Source organism: Pundamilia nyererei, unplaced genomic scaffold (assembly GCF_000239375.1).
Source record: "Pundamilia nyererei isolate P.nyererei 1_Seehausen unplaced genomic scaffold, PunNye1.0 scaffold00056, whole genome shotgun sequence".
NCBI classification, from domain to species: Eukaryota; Metazoa; Chordata; class Actinopteri; order Cichliformes; family Cichlidae; genus Pundamilia; species Pundamilia nyererei.
The window spans coordinates 1,456,643-1,471,568 of record NW_005187457.1 but is presented as its reverse complement, the minus strand read 5'-3'; the positions used below and the strand labels follow the sequence as shown (position 1 = coordinate 1,471,568).

The 14,926-nt window shown below is 38.2% G+C and overlaps 2 protein-coding genes across 2 annotated transcripts; both read right to left on the bottom strand.

Moving 5' to 3' along the window:
• Positions 1-1,033: 1,033 nt before the first annotated feature.
• On the bottom strand, positions 1,034-2,383 carry LOC102194052 (mast cell protease 1A-like). The gene is made up of 5 exons (XM_013911086.1): positions 2,325-2,383; positions 2,099-2,246; positions 1,880-2,009; positions 1,487-1,732; positions 1,034-1,387 (listed from the first exon to the last, which is right to left on the bottom strand). Exons 1-5 carry the CDS (start codon positions 2,371-2,373, stop codon positions 1,229-1,231), a joined length of 732 nt encoding a protein of 243 aa, XP_013766540.1. The 5' UTR covers positions 2,374-2,383; the 3' UTR covers positions 1,034-1,228.
• A 6,019-nt stretch (positions 2,384-8,402) lies between these two features.
• Positions 8,403-10,278, bottom strand: LOC102193565 (duodenase-1-like). The gene is made up of 5 exons (XM_005734035.1): positions 10,219-10,278; positions 10,000-10,147; positions 9,791-9,920; positions 8,941-9,204; positions 8,403-8,851 (listed from the first exon to the last, which is right to left on the bottom strand). The coding sequence occupies exons 1-5, from the start codon at positions 10,274-10,276 to the stop codon at positions 8,687-8,689; spliced, it is 765 nt and encodes a 254-aa protein (XP_005734092.1). The 5' UTR covers positions 10,277-10,278; the 3' UTR covers positions 8,403-8,686.
• Positions 10,279-14,926: the final 4,648 nt, after the last annotated feature.

Sequence of the window (14,926 nt, the reverse complement as noted above, 5' to 3'; positions counted from 1 at the left end):
GCTATACCCTCTATAAAATGCCTTGTTTAGGCGAGTTATTGAAACAAATTGATCAGCTGTTTTGTCATACAGCATACATCCCCTTGCATTAATCGATGTAACTATCGATAACCTTTCTGTCTGTCCATTACAAGCCATTTTCTTGTGTGCAAATTCATTCTTCAACAATTGTGTGTTTTTCCATCCAGATGCAGTTTTCTGCACCATCTTATCAATGTTCTTATACTGATCACCACATTGTGTTTACATGCTAATAGAGAAATCATTTCCTTCCTGTTACCAAAACCGATTCTGAAGTACAATTTCACTCAGAGGATACAGCAACCATGGCAGTTTGTAATCTGTAGTCTCCACATTTAAACTTTTTTCTTGAAATACTATTTCAACTTTTTTCTCAATTATTTTTTCTTATTGTGGCCCTAATACTCGTTTGTACACCTTCAGGGAATTATTCAGATGTAGGAGGAGCACTGGAATTAACAGGAGTACTTGAGTGCTTCCCAATTGATAGTGAAAAAAATTAAATCAGGTGTCATTTCCCCTTTTTGTGTTTCACAACTTGTGATTACACTTTTGTTTATTTATTACTCTTTTAATTATTTCTTGGCTTTTTTTCTTTTACTTTATGATTTATGATCTATTAGCTGCGTCAAGCTCAATGTTCCTCTTTGTGGAAATGTTTTACCCAAACGCTGATAGCTCAATTTCCATATTTTTCCCATAAACCCCATTTGTAAGCATGAAAGCTTCCTGTTCACTGGGGGTTTCTTTACCAGATGTGTTAGCCATGCTCATAATTGTCTGATTTTATCTAGCATGCTCAAGTCTCCTATAGACCCTGAATACAAACAGGCATGGGATTCTATTTTTGACACCAAGCTTGTTGTGGAAATCTGAAATAAAATGAGGTGCACACAACCATGCTGTTTTCATTTGCTTATTTAACTTTGGGGGTCAAACAACAGTACAGACAGCACGTCAGCAGAATTACAAGCACAGAAACATATAAAGTTACAAGTTATCTACATCCCATGGTCATAAAATACATTTAGAACATTGTAATAAAAGATAACTTGAACATCAACACTTGCTGTAATTGAAAGAATCCATGGTGACAGAATAAAGTGATAAGGAGCTTTAAATTCAATTAGGTCAGCTTGACAGAGCGAAGTAGCAGAATCTTTTTAATTTTCACTTTTGGTTACATCGACAGAGCAATCAGGAATGCTTAAATTACACCTCTGAGAATGTTGTCGATCCATTGACGGTATTTTGAGATGTCCGTATAGACATTGGGTACATCTGGGTATTTGCAGTTTAAATTTTTGTTGAAAGAAACAACACCAACTGCGAACCCGTTGCAGACCAGAGGACCACCGGAATCTCCCTGTGAGGAGGACATATTTTAATTTTGTCAGTTTATATTAAGTGTTTTATATATTTTGCAAAACTTAATTAGTATATATTGAAAGGACAGAAAACATACCTGACAGAATCCTTTATTTGTTCCATAGCCACCTGCACAGATAACGTTGTCTGGAAGATCAGGCCAGTTTTTCTTACAGATTTTATGTTGAATGACAGAAACATTCACCACTCTCAGCTCATTAGGTAGAGTGTAATTTTCAGTGAAACCCCATCCAGCCACCTGGCACACTTCATTTTCTTGTAGTCTTATTTCAGCATGTGGAAGCTGAATTATCTGTGCTTTGTGTTGAACTTTCCCAGATAACTGAAGACACACAACATGAAGGGAAAATTAGAAATGTCTGTTTTCATCCAGTAACTCTTTTGCTGTGATGTAATTTGAATTATAACGCCACAAATATAGGGTCTTATAATTCATGTGAAACTGTTACAACTATGAATATGTACTTACTTTAAGGAGCATGATGTCATCACCATATTGAACATTTCTATAATTTTCAAACTTGATGGATTTTTTAATCTCTATTTTTTCATGATGGTCGTTGAGATTGTGGCTTCCAAGAACAACGTGTGTAAGGTTCCTGAAGAAGTAATCAATGAGACTTGGTCAGTACATTTTATAAAAGCGTACTGACCACAAAAGACGTTGGATTACTTACAACTTACTTACTCATTGTCACAGTGTGCAGCAGTGACCACAAAGTCTTCAGCAATGAGAAATCCTCCGCATATATGACCATGTTTGTTCTGCACTGAGGCCATATAAAGCATTGAGTTCTTTGCTGCCTTTTCCCCATGTATAATATCACTTCCATGCCCTAAAAAAGTAAAACCAAAATTAAGTTAATGTCCCAACAAATGGTTGGAAATTGATAACAAAGACTTGCAGTTCTTACCGAGGCATGCAAGAAGATGGAACAGTAGAAGTTTTTGCAGACCGTGCATGATGTTAGCCAAACGGTGAACTGTTTCTGGTAGGAGCATCAAGGAGACCTTTTTATAGGGCGTTTTGCCTTGTTGGTAAGTATGATAATAATCACTCTCATTTTGACTTTGAACCACATCCTTTTCATCCACCCAGGCCACCCCCACTTTGAGAAATGTGAGAAATGTTGCGAATGTCTTTTTTGTGTTTTATTATGGATGCGTAAAACCAAGAAAAAAAAACCTTACAGTACATCCGATGACCAAATGCTGATCAAACAACTTTTTTAAGGAGCCAAATTTTGTGTGCTTTCTTTCCCAGGCAAGCTTACATATCAGCTCAGAAAGTGAAAGTGTAACACAATACAGAAACAGTGTAATTACGATACCTTTTTAAAGTCTCACCTTTGCAAAACAATATTTTTTAACTGAGTTTTAACTTTGTGGATACTATACCATCACAAGAGCAACTAAACACCCTGCTGCTGGTGACCTTCTACAGATCCACCATCAAGAGCCTGCTCACCTATGCAGTGACAGTGTGGCATGCCAGCTGCAGACAGGAAGAGACTGCAGAGGGTGGTAAACACAGCGCAAAAAATCATCCTTGTCTGCCATCTATAACTCCCGTTGTCTCAGCAGGGCCAGAAACATCTTGAAGGGCAATACCCACCCCGGCTACCATCTTTTTAACCAACTACCCTCTGGCAGGCGCTTCAGATCCTTACAGGCCAGAACAAACAGACTCAGGGATAGCTTCTTCCCCAAAGATATCACCATACTCAACTAAAACTTGCACAAACGTAATTTGCACTTCAGTATCTGCACTGACTGTATCATCGTTCTCTGGCGGTCTGTTTGTGTTACTTGGTGCTGTGTATTTATATTATATTTATTGTTATATTATTGTATAGTTTTTTAGAATGCGCTAAGCACATGTGCACTATGGAGCTGTTTTAAATCTTGTTATAATTTGTATAATGACAATAAGGACTTTCAATTCAATCACAACTGGTATTTATATTGAGGATTTTCCTAAACAAATAACTAAAAAAAAACCCCCACCATTATTCGCTGGAATAGATCAAAGCTGCTGAACCACATTTGAATTCTGTGATGAATTGTTTTTCAATCAGGGAAATCACAATTACCAGATTTATGAATTTCATTGTTGTCAGTTACAGCAATAAAACTACTGCATTCACGCTATTAATAAGTAAAACAGCAACTGATACATATAGATAAGAGTCGAGCATTATCGCTCATCTGTTAACATGCTAACTGAACACATCAAGTTTAACTGGCTATAAAATGTTGCTGATAAGTCTGACTTTCAACAAACAACCACATGCACATCAAAGAAATACAGCATAATAAAAAATAATATTAATAATAATACATCCATCCATTCGCGTCCGCTTATCCTTTTCAGGGTCGCGGGGGACGCTGGAGCCTATCCCAGCTGTCATAGGGCGAGAGGCGGGGTACACCCTGGACAGGTCGCCAGTCTGTCGCAGGGCCAACACACAGAGACAGACAACCATTTGCACTCACATTCACAGCTATGGGCAATTTGGATTAACCAATTAACCTATCCCCACTAAGTGCATGTCTTTGGACAGTGGGAGGAAGCCAGAGTACCCGGAGAGAACCCACACAAACATGGGGAGAACATGCAAACTCCACACAGAAAGACCCTGGCCTGATGGTGGAATTGAACTCAGGACCTTCTTGCTGTGCGGCAACAGTGCTAACCACTGTGCCTAATAATAATAATACAGATACTCACATATATATACAAAGTTTTATATATATTGCATGTGGGTTAAAACTGCAACACTCTATTGATATTTATTTATTGTTTGCATTATTTTTCATTATTTTATTTTGGCTCATATTCTGTCCAAAGTTTCTAAGACTTTTGACATCTTTTGGCATCGGACTCTGCACTGCTTCACATCAACAGAACCTGAACTCAAGCCACTGGTTCCCTTTCAGCACAAGTCTGAAGGGCAGCCTGAACCTGCTTTGTGCCACACACACCCCCAGCCTGCACCGTCTGGTCCTGTTGCGTCATAGGTTTCCGTACTGTCTGGTCCTGCTTCGCCCAAGCCAGTGGTCTGGACTCCTCTCGAGTCAGTGGTCACTGCACAGTCTGGACCTGCTTCGCTCAAGGGTCTCCGTTGACCTCCTGGGGGGTGCAATCTTTGCGGCCACCATCGGCCTCCAGTCCTGTTGCCCGATGGTTTTTGTCATCATTGTCAGCCTCCAGACCCAGATCTGCTCCGCCTTCATTGCTGGCCTCCTGGTCAGCTTCCAAAATTGCTCTGTCTTCGCCAGTGGCCACACTTTTGGCCTCCTGAACTGTTAGTTCTTTGTTTTGGTCTCTAATGCTCCTGTTTTTCTTTGTGTTCACTCAAAACACAAAAGATGAACCTTTTGCGAAACAGTCTGTTTTGCTGGTAAGTATGATTATTATCTACAATATTTTGATTTCTAACCACATCCTTTGTTCAAGTTAAGTTTGCACACTTGTGTTGCATGATCATAATCATAGTGCCACATCAGTCTGAAGGACAGACATGCTCGTCCATCATTATTTGCTGCTTATTTTTAGTTTAACATTTGAAATTTAAGACACTTTAGGCCTCCCGATTTGTTTCATTCAATATCCTTTTTGGCCTCCTGGTCAACTGTAGGTACAAATCAAGTGACTTTGGATACTTTTAACGAGTGGAAACTCAGATGTAAAGACTTTACTGTGGAAATCAAACTTTGTCAGTATGATTAAGTGGCTATTTTGGATTATACATCATTGCCAGTGACTTTTGTGACTTTCTTCTTTGCTTTTTTCTCTTATTTTCTGCATCTTTCAATGACGAAGCACAGAAACCAGTTTCCTGCTTCAGTTCTATCATCAGACTCATTGGTTTTCCATTTACACATAAATGGCTAAGATATGACTTAACGGAAGCAATGCACGTCATTGGAGTCAAGTCAACAATAAATTTTGCATCCACCAAGGTCCATCCATCCATCGTCATCCGCTTTGTCCGGGGTCGGGTCGCGGGGGCAGCAGCCTAAGCAAAGAGGCCCAGACCTCCCTCTCCCCAGCCACCTCCTCCAGCTTGTCCGGGGGAATACCAAGGTGTTCCCAGGCCAGCCGAGAGATATAATCTCTCCAGCGTGTCCTGGGTCTGCCCCGGGGCCTCCTCCCGGTGGGACATGCCTGGAACACCTCACCCAGGAGGCGCCCAGGGGGCATCCTTGTCAGATGCCCGAACCACCTCAGCTGGCTCCTTTCGATGTGGAGCAGCAGCTGCTCTACTCTGAGCCCCTCCCGGATGGCCGAACTTCTCACCCCCAGCCACCCTTCGGAGGAAGCTCATTTCTGCCGCTTGTATCCGCGATCTCGTTCTTTCGGTCACTACCCACAGCTCGTGGCCATAGGTGAGGGTAGGGACGTAGATCGACCGGTAAATTGAGAGCTTCGCTTTTACACTCAGCTCCCTCTTCTCCACCAAGGTCTTCAAGGTTATCTTGGTTATGTAATGGTTGAAAACTGACAAAAGCCTTATAGTATAGTGTGTACTGGCAACATATAGACATATGTGGAAGCAAACTACAATGTGTTTAAAAGTTGTTTATTCCAAGATTTTTGGATTTTCTTTCCTCTGGTTTTTCACATACATTGATTGACCTGTAGTTTAACTATACTCACAAGTAAAGAAGGCAGATGTCAGGCTTGACACAGCTGAATGGCATTATCTTTGAGATCTGCAGCAAACTAGATGAACCGCAGACACTACAGGATCCAGATAAGCTATTGCTTGTAGAACATGTACGTAAACTGTTCTTTGCACACACATTTGCTGATTTCTCATGCATTTAGTCTTTGTACTACTAGTCTGACTATATTATTATTTTGCATTTGTTTTCCTATAAAATCTTTAGCTGTAGTACATGATGCATATAATCTATTGCTGTATAGTTCAAATCTCATTGGCCTGTGGACAGAGTGTCTGCCGTTCAGCCATTAGAAGATGCTATTCAACAATTTAGCTCACTGAAATGTCTGATAAAGCTTTCAGCAGAGGTCTGTATTTCTGAATTTAAAAAGTTCATGTCAAATGCTAAGTCATTACCTTACCTCATCCAAATGTCATCCATTATTGTCATTCTTAGATAAGAACTGATTTCACTCTTGTCACCCTTGTCCACATGCTGAATCTCTTAAGGCTGTATCCCTTGTACTTTGTCACGTTGTTAAGGAGACTAGTGTAAGGTCATTCAGATTCTCAGCTCACCGTTCTTCTCTTTTCCTAAGTTCTTATTACTTCTCATACCCAGCTCAAGGACAAGAGGTCAGGAAAAGACGATGGGAAGGATTTCTGGAATGTATCCTATATTAAATGTTTTTGTTCTTTCTTGACTGTTTAAAACGTTTGTCCTACAGCAACCACCATAGATAAAATTATGCACTGGAATTTCGAGAGATTAAGTAAACAGACATCCAGAGGTGACGTTTTTACACACTGTAACTTTGTCATAAGGATGGACCCACACCCTGAGCATTGGGAAAGGTTTAATACGTTTATTTACAAGCTGTGAATAAAACAGAATGGCACTGTCGGTGATATGGTGAGATTGAGGCTGAGTACATTATCCGGCTGACACGAAGATCTGCCCACATCTAAGTGTGTTCTTCAGTCTTAAAAAATCAGCTTCTGTTCCTTTGATAAGCAGATGAGTTAATCAGCAGATTGATTAAGTAGAGAAACCGATAGCGGAACAGAAGAAGATGTTTTTGGCTTTTCTTTTTACACATTGGTGTAAAAAAAGTTGTTTTTAACGAGCCTTCTCTTTTTTACATCACTTCTCAGAAGAGACATTTCCAGGCTAGCTTGGATATCAGATCAGAAAGTGAATGTTCTTAGTTCTTACCTCGCCTTTTACCTTCGAAGAAAATGTTTACTATCACAACTTAATTTTAAATGGACAACTTTTTCAAATGAAGAGCATAAGAAGAAACAACATTATTCATTTGCATAGGCCAAAGCTACCAAAACACATGTGATTAGTGTAATAAACTGTTTTTGAATCAAAGAAACCACAGTCACCAGATACCGGTCATGATGTCAGCATTCTCACGGAGATGAAAACACTGCATTCACACTGGCTAATGACTAAAACAACAATGGCTTGTTAATAACTAGTGCAGTTACATTTACTCCATAGCATATAGCAGATAAGAGTCATATTATCTCACATCTTTCAATCTAATTGAACATGTATAAATGCCTAGAAAATGTTGCTGACTAAAAAAAACTTGCTTTAGACAAACAGCCACAAGTACAGCAGCAAATGCAGATACATGCATATTCACAAGGTGTTAGACATATTGCATGTTCTGCGTGCAGAACTAAAACATTACTGAGATACCGAATTCATATATGCATGGTTTTAGTATTAGGGCATTTTATATTTTGGCTCATATGTGATCCATGTTTTCTGAGACTTTTTTTGGCTATTGTCACAGGTCTTAGGTTGAAGCAATTTTCTTTTTGTATTTATAGCAACGTTTTGCTTTTTAAAGTGGAAAAAACTAAAGCCTTTGGCCTGTTCCTTGGATGTTCGCACAGCAAAGTTCTCCAAAAAAGTTTTGAAAATGACATGAGTAAGAGAAAATACAGTTTCAAGCTTCAGGTTTTATTTTTTGCTTTTGGACTCACTGTAATGCCAAAATGCTTAAAGAGATTTAATCATTCCTGACACCTGACAGTGTAACAGAACATCTTGACTCAGGATTACATTTCTCTGCATGAAATGAATGTAAATGATATTCATATTGAAACATGAAATACTGCAGTAATCTCACAGAGGAGGTGCTGTTGGTTGGTGTCAAGAAGGAAGAGTTGGCTATCATAGTGTGAGAGGGAAGGTACATCCTGGACAGCCTGCAAGTTGGTTGCAGGCGTAACACAAGGAGACAGAAAACCATTCACTGTAAAATCTAAAAGCATCAATTAAGCAAACAAGTGTGTCGGTAAACTATGAGAGAAAACCTCGGCCAACAAGGAACTTTAAACCCAGAACCTTCTTTCAGTAAGTAAATGGTTCTCACCACACACACTATTCTGATCTCACACCAAACTCTCCATTTTCTTGTTTCTGACAGATGTGAAAAGATAATTGAACGCTGCCCCCTAATGGTGAAAATCTAGCTCTGATTACAGCAAAAACTCCCATTGAGGTCTAACAAAATGATCATGACTGGTTGGAGCCCAGGGAAGGAAGGTAGGACAAAAGATGCACTGTGGAAGAGAGCCAGAGATTAGTAGCATTTCTTTTTCTTAAGAATGGGTTTGATCCAAGAAAGGAATTTTGATATGTCTGTATAAACGTTGGGGACATTCGGATAGTCACAGATTTTGTCGTTGTTAAAGGAAACGACACCAACTGCCAAATTGTCACACACCAGAGGGCCACCAGAGTCACCCTGTGAGGAGGAAATATTATTATTTGATTTGCCCATCAATCATCAATCTTTTTTTTAATATCATAGGTTGTAGATAGAAAAAAAGTTACCTGACAGATTCCTTTGTTTTTAAAGTATCCACCTGCACAAATAACTTTAGCCGGAAGCATATTCTGCCAAACACTCTGACACCTGTCCTTGTTAATGATGGGGACATCCACCACTTGCAGTTCGTCAACACTTTCACCGTTACTTTTTATGGCCCCCCATCCAGCTACACTGCAGGTTTTGTTTTCCTTTAGATTAATTTTTGGATGTGGAAGTTTAATTGGCTTAATAACTTTGTTTCCTTCCAGGCGAGCTTTCCTGGACAGCTAGTGGCAGAAAATAAGGAATGAGATAGAAAAGAGAATACTTAAGGCAAATTTAATAGGGTTTAAATCCAAACCATAACAGAGTGTCCACATGTGTAGCTGGTCAGTTGAATAACCAATATGTACTACAATACATAATCATCACTAACATTTAGTATACCTATTAATGTGCAACACATTGTTAAACTAAATAAAAACATGTTTGTTTTGTATCACATATATTGCAAAAGGCAAGCAATAAGGAACTTTCTTTCTTTCATGTGCTTTCCCATGAGTAATACATCCAGGCTTCACACATGGCTTGCTGAAATGCATAAAATTCATTTCATATCCAGTTCTTATACCTCATCATTTTCAGAACATTTCAGGTTTTTAGAGTTCTTTTTGAACAGTGACGAGAATAATGCAATTTGACAGGCATAAAATGGTATTTGTGCACCAACATGGTGACTGTCAAACAGCTACTAGCCAACACTTGGCTAAAACAAAAACAAAAGACAAATTCTATCTATATAGCATCAACATAACATATGCATACAGGACCTAAGAGATGCATGTCTATGAGATTCAGGAGTTATCTACTTACTTTGAGAAGCATGATATCATTTCCAGATAGAACATCCTTAAAAGAATGTTTGCACATCTTCACATCATATCTCATTGTGTCATCAACCTTTTTGAGATTGTGAGTGCCCAGAACAACACTTGTAGGATTCCTACATTAATGATAATACAGAAATTGAACGTTTATGTTTTGATGAATTTGAGGTTGCATGAAGAGTTTTGATTACTTACTTGGGAGCACAGTGCGCTGCAGTCATTACAAAATATTCACTGACAAGGAAACCTCCACATATATGTCCATTGTTGTCTTGCACTGATGCCATATACATCATCTGCTTTTTCTCAGCCTTTCTACCTTTTATGATTTGACTCCCCAGTGCTGAAAGCAAATGTGCAAAATTTAAAAGCAACACACTTTTGCACATCTGTAAGAAATGGATAAAAGCTTACCATTATGTCTAAGAAGCGTCAAAGTTTGAAAGAGCAGAAACCCTTGCAGAGCGTGCATGATGCATGGAAGTCGGGTGAAAAATCTTTCAGGGAGATAGTTGACCACTTTATGCTTTACCTTGCACTCTGTCTGTGGTTTGTGGTTTTTGGGGTTGTTTTCACTTCCTGTCTTCTCAACGTTCATTTCATATGTTCACACAACATTTGAATCACTCTTTATGCTCTTAGAACTGAAAAAGCTTTTTGGATGAGTGGTGAAACGTCTTCAAGAAACTGGAAGTCCTGATGCTTTTCTTTCCGAGCTCCAGCTTAATTAACAGAGTGATGTAGACTAAATGCTATCACGTGTACATGGAGATATATGTATACAATCAACACACACAGAAGTACTTTGTGCAGGATCCCTGATACATCTAACTCACAAAATATAATTAAAAGCACTGTTTTGTTGGAGCGCACGTGCAGAAGCTCCATGATCATTTCTAACAGACTGAAAAACAGGTATGCAGGAATCAAGATATCCAGAAGAGCAGTACGGTTAGCAAACATGGCAGTTTTTGTAGTTGTGTAATGACCTATTTTCATGGTCCTATTTGTGTTATGCACGTGTATATTGATGTTTGTGCAAAGCAGGCCAAACCAGATCGTCACACAACCACAACATATTTTACTTTCTGTATTATTTTTCTTTTTTGAAATGCTGTTTTATGCCAGAGAGTAATGGTGCACACACCTTCCAAAATTTAAACTTTTGTCTCATTATTCCACAAAGTATTTGTCCAATCTTTCAAGTCTTGGGGATCATCAAGATATGTTTTAGCAAATGTCTCTTTGGTCAGCAATGGTTTTCTCCTGAACTGTCCCATGGATGCCATTTTTGCCCAGTCTTTTTTAAAGTTTAATCATGAACTGAGCTTGACTGAGACACGTGAAGCCTGAGGTTCTTTAATGTTGTTCTGGGTACTTTTGTGACCTGGATAATTCATGGATGTGCGCTTGGAGTAATTTTGGTAGGCCGGTCACAGAGTTATCAGTGACTTTGTTTCTCAAGTGTTTCTTTAGATTGCTGTATGAAGTGTTGCTTATTGAGTTCTCTTAGCTTGCTTTGATTTGTCACATGGGTTCTATTGAACTGAGTTCTTGATTTACCAAGTCTGCCAGTAATTGGGCCTGAGTGTGTTTAGTGAAACTAAACTAAAAAAATGTGGTTAATCACAGTTGACTTATTTTTAACAAAAGGGGCATTTTCATTTTCACACAGGACCAGGTAGATTTGGATAACAATTCTTCTTTATTTAATAAAATAATCATTTACAAAGAGCATTTTATGTTTACTCTGGTTATTCATTCATTCATTCATTTATCTTCTTCCGCTTATCTGGGGCCGGGTTGCGGGGGCAGCGGCCTTAGCAGAGAAGCCCACCTCCTCCAGCTTGTCCAGGGGAACACCAAGGCCTTCCCAGATGTTCTAAGGCCAGCCGAGAGATATAATCTCTGGTCCTGGGTGTCCTGGGTCTGCCCTGGGGCTTACTATCATTTTATATAAATTCACAGAACTGCATTCGGAGTCTGCGTTTGAGTCCTGCCTGCTCTCGGAGTATGACAACCACCCAGTGATCCAAAACTGGACCATTCATATCTATAAACATTCTAAAAGCATGCGGATGTACAAATTACCACAGTACAAAATTAGTTTACAACAATGCTCTATACATTCTTTTAATCAACTTGGTGATATGCAGTTAGAGCACTGTTGTGAACAAATTTTAAAAAACACATTACTCCTTCAGCAAAATTACATCCTTAAGATGCAGTCGGTACTTTTTCTAAACTATTTTAGTGAAATGCATAAGAGATTAAATGACTGCCAGATTTGATTACTATGTGAGCCGTGATGCATTTATTTCTCATATCACCATGACAAGCAGAAACAGTAGTTCCTACCAATCATTTAGACAATCTCAATAATATAGCTAATTTCCACTGTTTTCCTGTCAATCATAAACTTCTAATTTACCACAAATTATTTTAATATCAATATTTTAATATGAGAATTGATTCTAGAACGTATTTTATATAGGAAAAATTGGTATCAATCTGTACACCACTAGATGGCATCAATACTAATAACATTTTGATCTGATCTGCCCATCACTAGCATTGCAGATTACAGTTTGTTTACATTAGTGTCTCTTTTACGGTTATTGCTGTTGCTCACTCAGCAGTCATGTACACATTGAATATTCATTAGTATTTAGTTTGTTTCTCATTAGCCGCCAAATATATTGCAAAAATAAAGCTTTCACTATTGATTATTTGACATCTCACTCTCACTCTGTGAAATAGTTCCAGTCAGTGTAGCAGTGTAGATGTACTTTCACTACTGTGGTGACACATACTGGTCTCTAAAAGACGTCACTTTAATCTTATGGAAAAACAGCAACATCTTGAAATGGTAATGGTGATAACCTTAATACTACTATATGTTGCTTATTCTTCATGTGACACCAAATTATTGTTATTGTTTTAATGAAATATTTCCCTTCTGATATTGTTACTAATAAAACCAGACCGTGGACTAGCAGATACAATTTTTATTTCTGTTTTTGGTCACACAAAGAAAATGACAGCAAAATGAAGCAGTACAGCAGAAAAACAATTGTAGTTTTACAAATAACTATTTGGGTTTTTCAGAATTGCATTGATCCACAGGAGGTATTTTGAGATGTCTGTATAAACATTGGGTGCTTTAGGGTAGTTACACTTGCCTTTTTTAAAAGAAACAATACCAACAGCTAATCCTGCGCACACCAGAGGACCACCTGAATCACCCTGTGAAAAGGAAGAATTTTAAGGTGTTTATACATTTGACAACGAGAGACCAGTTATTAATTTCAGTGAAAGGAAGAAGAAGAAAACATACCTGGCAGAATCCCTTGTGTGTGGGGTAGCCACCTGCACAGATAACGTTGGCGGGAAGACGTATATTTATGACAGAATATTGTTTCTTGCAGACTTTCTTGTTAATGACAGGCACATCCACCACCCTCAGTATATTGGTTAGAGTACCATTTTCCGTTATTCCCCATCCAGTCACTTTGCACACTTCATTTTCTTTTTGGTTTATTTTAGCAGTTGGAAGTCGAATTATTTTTACTATGTCGCTTAGCTGAGCTTTTCTAGAAAGCTGAAGAGATACAAAATCAAATCACAAAGTTAACATTCAAAATTCTTATGCTGTAATGTAACGTAGATAATTAGATCACTCAACTATGTCACTTCAAACTGTTGTACTTACTTTAAGCAGCATGATGTCGTCACCCAGTAAAACATTTAGATAGAATCTAGGCTTGAATTTTTTAATGATACTTATTTTTTGGCCTTTGTTGAGATTGTGGTTACCGAGAACAACGTGCGTGGGGTATCTGAAGCAAAGATTATTGAGAGGCACTCAATACATTTCCTAAACCTGTTAAATGACACGAAGACTGATACTTACTCATTATCACAGTGTGCAGCAGTGACAACAAAGTCTTCGGTGATCAGAAATCCTCCACATATATGACCACTTTTGTTTTGCACTGAGACCATATACAACATTGACTTCCTTGGGACTTTCTCCCCACCAATGATGTCACTTCCACGTGCTTCAAAGAATAAAAAACATGCTAATGCCCATATGAAATGCTTGGAGAATAATGACTAAAAACTGTAATTCTTACCAGCTTGTTTGAGACATGTCAAAACATTGAGTAGCAGAATTATTTGCAGACCGTGCATGATGCCAGGAAAACGGTTCACTTCATTGTAGGCGTGTCAAGATGACACATTTATAGTGCTTCTAACCACATCCTTTATTCAAGATAATTCTGAAAAGTTTGTTAATGCAAAGATTTGCTATGTGAAACACATCGATTATGCTATGTGTATAAATTTATTTAAGTATGTTATACAAATTAATTAATTCATTTTTATCATTCCTAAATGTAAATTGTTGTGTTGTGTTTTAAATTGAATGGGTAATTGGGTGAAAGAATTTAATTAATATGCCAGGATCATGGCAGGGCTGAAGCCACAAAATAAACTAACAAACATATGAAATAAACATAAAAACTGCAAACAAAGACCCCAACCGACCAGGAAGTTTGAACCCAGAACCTGGTTTCAGTAACAGTGCAGAAATTCAGTAACAGAAACAGCTCTCAATGTGGAGCAAACACTGATAACTAAAGACATATACCGGTACATTATATTTAACTTTATTTTAAATTGGGTTTTGGATGTTATAAATAATCAAATGAATTTACATTGTAAACTGAAAAGAAAAACAATACAGTTTTGATGTAAGAGATGTAAGATGAGTAATTAGATACAGAAAAAGAGTAACAACTAATCAAACACTTTGTGCATCACCTTGCTGTCTGTGGTTTCATCAACACTTTTATCTGTTTCTCCTCTGAAAGTTTTCTTTCAGAGAATATCAAAGCACTTCTTTGTGGGTGTTGTTGTTTGCTTCTAGGGGTGTGAAAACTCACCCCTTGGCTTGACAGCCAAACGTGAAACAATGAAACCAGTTTCCAGTTTCACAGATGTTAAACAGTTTTCAAATGTAACTCAATATTTAAGTGTTTCTTACTTGACCCGCTTAGTCGATTAAAAAGTTAATTGCCACGAACACCCCTAATGTTATATAACAGACCACAGAAAA

Coding starts and splice junctions, on each gene's coding strand:
- LOC102194052 (XM_013911086.1), bottom strand. CDS start 2,373: ATGCACGGTCTGCAAAAACTTCTACTGTTCCATCTTCTTGCATGCCTC. Junction 2,010..2,098: donor GCTGCACACTGTGACAATGA/GTAAGTAAGTTG, acceptor TTACTTCTTCAG/GAACCTTACACACGTTGTTC. Junction 1,388..1,486: donor CAAATAAAGGATTCTGTCAG/GTATGTTTTCTG, acceptor TCCTCCTCACAG/GGAGATTCCGGTGGTCCTCT.
- LOC102193565 (XM_005734035.1), bottom strand. CDS start 10,276: ATGCACGCTCTGCAAGGGTTTCTGCTCTTTCAAACTTTGACGCTTCTT. Junction 10,148..10,218: donor GACGCTTCTTAGACATAATG/GTAAGCTTTTAT, acceptor ATTTGCTTTCAG/CACTGGGGAGTCAAATCATA. Junction 9,205..9,790: donor ATGATATCATGCTTCTCAAA/GTAAGTAGATAA, acceptor TTCTGCCACTAG/CTGTCCAGGAAAGCTCGCCT.